The 4739-nt window shown below is 43.3% G+C and overlaps 1 protein-coding gene across 1 annotated transcript; it reads left to right on the top strand.

Moving 5' to 3' along the window:
• The first annotated feature begins 2384 nt into the window (after positions 1-2384).
• Positions 2385-2738, top strand: LOC147450670 (uncharacterized). The gene has a single exon (XM_086520771.1). The coding sequence runs from the start codon at positions 2385-2387 to the stop codon at positions 2736-2738; it is 354 nt and encodes a 117-aa protein (XP_086376897.1).
• The last annotated feature ends 2001 nt before the right edge of the window (positions 2739-4739 follow it).

Below are 4739 nucleotides of genomic sequence, written 5' to 3'. Positions count from 1 at the left end.
TCACCAAATACGCCAACCAAAAGCGACGACCTGCCGAACTCTTCAAAGAAGGTGACTTGGTCCTCGTCAGCTCTCAAAACATCACCCTCCCTCAAGGCCTCTCCCCGAAGTTCAATCATCGCTACTATGGTCCATACAAAGTGCTCAAGTCCTTCAACGACGTCACCTACAAGTTGGAGCTCCCACCACACATCAACATCCACAACGCTTTCCAGGTAAGTTTACTCAAAATATTTGTGCCAGATAACACCTATGGGCGAAGTCTCCCCGAGTATGTAAAGGATGGCCCGCCACATGAGCCGGAAGCCATCCTAAAGTCGCGTTTTGGGCGCCGGGGACAACTCTTCTATGTCAAATGGCGCAATCGCCCCATGACGGAATGCACTTGGGTACCTGAAGAAATCATGCTTAGACTCGGAAGACCCCTCGTGCTGCACTTCTACAACATGACAACTAAAGAGGAGGACAACACACTAAATGAAAACCACATAGAGTAGTCCTCCCCCCACCTTGTAACTAGCATCACCCTAGGTAGCTAGACATTTTTTTGCAACACCTAACTCCCCCCTTGTAAATATCTGCCCCAAAACCTGGGCATCAACTTTTGTATCGGCACCTCTCAAACCTCGGCTTGACGTGGGCGTCAAGCTCTCTCAACCCGGGGATGTATATAAGGGAAGTATGTGCCACTTCCCCCAACTTGCGAGCCCCATTTTCATGCGATTCTTCGCGTCCCTTGTATTCGGCACTTTCTTTCAATAGTGATCATTCATTTGCATCCCTCAATCTCGTGTCCCTCTTGCGTCCCATTTTCAAGTTGCGTTCTTGTGTATGCGTTTGCTTGCTTGCAGGTCCCGTTTGCAACGCAGGTGCGCCGGCGCGGTCCCGTTTCCCCGACGTCCCGAACGAGGGCGTCACATTGGGCACACAGTGTGCAAGCAGCTAAAGCTAGTTCAAACTTGCCGAAAGCAAAAGGGTGTGAAATTGGGAAGGTAAAAGAGAGCATTCTCTCGAGAGCTACTGCTGCACATGCGATACCGAAGCCAATCCACAGTCACCAACTTAACGGGGCCCTAGTGAACAACATGACATGGCATACAACGCAAGCTTACACTCGGATTCCTCCTCACCCCCACACACATTCAAACTGCATCTAGGGGCCAGGTCTGGCGAGGTGAGGACTCGAGGAGAGAGAAGGCTTTGGATCAAACACGGGGTTAGGTGCTAGACACAACACTTGTACTAAAGCTCACTAAGTAAATGCTGTAGGCCAGCGCTCCGGCCTCCCCCCCTCCAATCTCTCTCTTTGTGGCTACGGTGCCTCAAGAAGCAGCAAGATCGCTCTCGTCCGCCTCATAAGACCTCATTTTCCATTTTACTTCTCGTCCACCTCGTAAGACCTCGTTTTCCATTTGTTTACTTGGCTCACCTGGTTTAGTTTTTAGGGTTTTTTTTCTAGCAGAGCAGCATTTTCTCTCTTGGTTTTGTTGAATGTTTTAGTGCATTTTCTTGGTTCTTTCCGACAAGTCTGCATTGGCAGTGGCTGTCATTTCAGTAGGTTCAATCAGCATTCTTATTTTAACTTCTTGATCTCTTTCACTTAATCTACTACAATGCCAATTATTTTTGTCATTAAAGTCTCTCAAACGTATCACGGATAAGAAGATTGGGTCTCACAAGTCGACAACTCTACAGGAAGAATTTTTGTACCGGTTAAGTCAACATGGTTGACAACTGCAGATCTATTATGGGATCTACCTAGCCTTATTAGCAACCTGCAGCAGAATGTTTCTTTATTTCACTATTAGGCCCAGGCATTATAGATAAACGGCAGTCACAAGTAGTCAAAGCTCTTGATCAATTTTTAGCTTTAATCTTGTGTGAGCCAAGCATTGCAAATAAGTCAAGGAAATGTGTGCTGCTTGCCATACCTTTTTTGCATATCGAGCAGATCCAACAACTTTTGCAGAAGTTTTTTGTCACTCGCAACTGTGAAAGTGTGTTATTGGAACCCATTTACCAATTTTTCATGCTAGTGTGATGTATGTTTATATTGTCCAACTTTATGTGTCTGTATAAAGATGTATGCGTTTGGAGATTTTTAGCAAATTTTAGGCATTCATTACAAGGGATGTTGAGACATATAGAGAGTGCTTCTTTTGTAGCTCTTTTCTTGAGTTTTTTCTTTATCCGTTTTCTTGTGTCTCTTGTTTTTCTGTTTTGTGAGTGTTTTGTTTCGCAAGTTCAATCATTTCTTTTTCTATGAAGGTATATACTTTATAAAATTTATGATCCCTTTGAGTTTTGAATGAGTACCTTTTTGTTTGAAATGCATGCAAACTTGTGGAGTTATTTGAATGTTGGGGAGTCACAGTTCTGTCAAAATGCGGGGCCGTAATGATGGTTCACAAGGAAAACGCGTAGTACTCTCTATTTGTCTAATGCTTGTGGCATTGTCCCTTGTATGCACATATTATGGGTCGTTTTTGAAAGCTGCTCTTCAGAATAAAAGAGATTCAATGCATCTGCAAGATGTTGGGGAGATGGCTTCAAGAAGGCTTGGCAGAAATGCAGTTGAAGACGATGATGCAAATGAGGCTCGATCAGAACCGGTGGAAGGAGCAGCAGATGCAAGTATCAGAGAAAAAGTAAACGAAGTATCTAACACAGAGGACAATGTTGTTGATGTGACCATCAAGACTTTTCCTCTAAGTCTCTTACATTCAATAGACTTCTGAAGGGTAGAGCGACCCTTGTGTCTTATATTTTAAAAAACTATTAAGACTCTGAGAAGCAACCTCTGATTTGGGCAAGAATTCTTCGTGCAATCTTGCGACATGCGACATTCCGAATTGATACCATGCCTGGATAGTCATCTCCATAGCCAGCTTAAACTGAAGCTAAATCTTTCCTTAATCAAACATTATGAACGTCATTGTCGTCCTCCACGTCGAAGGTTAAACTGCCTCATACCTCCACCTCCTAACTATAAGGTGTGTCTATTGTTGCTTCTATCGGTTCTCATGAAGTAGAGATGTATACAAGTTAGTATGATTGTGGAAGTGTTGATGAGAAAATAAATATTCTAGTCCAGTGCCTCAATAGACCTGACCATAAAAAAGTCAATTTGTCTTTTCTTTGTTCTAATGATAACTTGTGATATGTGGTTTTAGTGTTCTTTTCAAATCCTTTTTTTTTTAATTTTTCTTTTTCAGACCTTTTTTCTCTTGCCTTATCCCCTACTAGTCACCTTCTGGGAGATCCTTTTGTCTGAATGAAGCATATATATTGAAAGTGGCAATCAATTTTGTAAGAGGTGGTGACTCAAATGAAGTCTAAACCCTTAACTTGAAAAGAGAAACTATAACAAAATAGAACTTCTATTTAAGACACAGTACTCACAAAATCTCTATCAGGATGGAATCATTGGTTTGAGAACTGGCACCTCTTTTGTTCTATTTTGATTTACAAGCACAAAGTGTGCCCTTACAATTTTTTCACACAAGTTTGAATGTAGTGCTCTGTCAAGGCAGAGACTTTTAATTGAGGTCCTTGGCCGGTTTACGTAGGCTCCAAAAGCATTTGGCTGGAAAGCTGCTCTTCTATGAGCATGCCGTCCTCAAAAGCTACCTGTATGAGTGAGTATTTGCCTACTAGGCCCAAAAAATAAGGCTGCCTTTCGTATTTGTGATATTGGCTTTTCGCGACGGTCCCTGCCTTTCCCAGCTGGTGCCGATTTTGGTACTATGGAATGTGCCAAGTCAAGATTTATTGACTATGTAGTCCATATTGATAACATCCCCTGCACAGCCCCCCCCCCCCCCCCCCCCCCCCATTACCACATCCCCAGCTTCCCCCCAAAAGTAAAGTAAAGAAAACCACAGCACACACACACAAGCCCCCATCCTTTCTTTTCTGGGCCCTTCTTGAAAAATTGAATCGTCCATGATTGGGTACATATCATCCCAAAAGACACATGCTTGATTGAAAGTAGAACTTATCGATTCATTAGCGTAGAGCAATAGAGAACAAAAGGTTAAGTTGCGACAAAACCTTGTCAGAGTTCCATTTCCTATCGCAAGGTGGCTTCGACATCTCTCAAGAGTAGGATTATGGAGTGGGGGACTATTTTTGTGGCTGTACCCAATCTTATGTGAGGTGGGCGTACCTGCCGGAGACTTGCTGTGCCATGTGTTTGATCATTGGGAAGGTGTTCTAGAGATAGGAGCCCTATTCCTACGTCAGTTTGGGGTCAGAATCTGAGTTTTATGCATTTGATGGCATTTTGGACATGTGGCATTTATTGATGGCTTCTCCTGATGGATATGGGTTGTGGGCTGTGTCAGGTACACAGGTAACGCTATGTGCATGTAGACAAGCTAACTTCTACTTCTAGGGCTTAAGACAGCCTAGGGAATGTTTTGGCACCCTTGTGAGCTTTTGTATGCAGGTCTGCATGTCCATGCACTTTAGATCTAGGGCTTAGGACAGCCTAGGGAGTGTTTTATCACCCTTGTGAGCTTGTATGCAGGTATGCATGCCCACACACTTTAGATAGATTAGTTGCATACCCTTTGAGTGCATGAGCACAGCTAGTGTCTATTAGGTGTAGGCACTAGGGAGTGTTCATATACAGTAGCATTAGTATCAAGCCCAGGTGGTGTCAACATGTGAATCACCTCTTATTAAAGGTTTTTAAATAAGTGATAGTTTGGTCCAACATTTAGGAGTCGTGGGTT

This window comes from Adiantum capillus-veneris, chromosome 9, assembly GCF_014529385.1.
Source record: "Adiantum capillus-veneris isolate H3 chromosome 9, ASM1452938v2, whole genome shotgun sequence".
Taxonomy (NCBI): domain Eukaryota; kingdom Viridiplantae; phylum Streptophyta; class Polypodiopsida; order Polypodiales; family Pteridaceae; genus Adiantum; species Adiantum capillus-veneris.
This window is presented reverse-complemented; position numbering and strand designations above follow the sequence as displayed.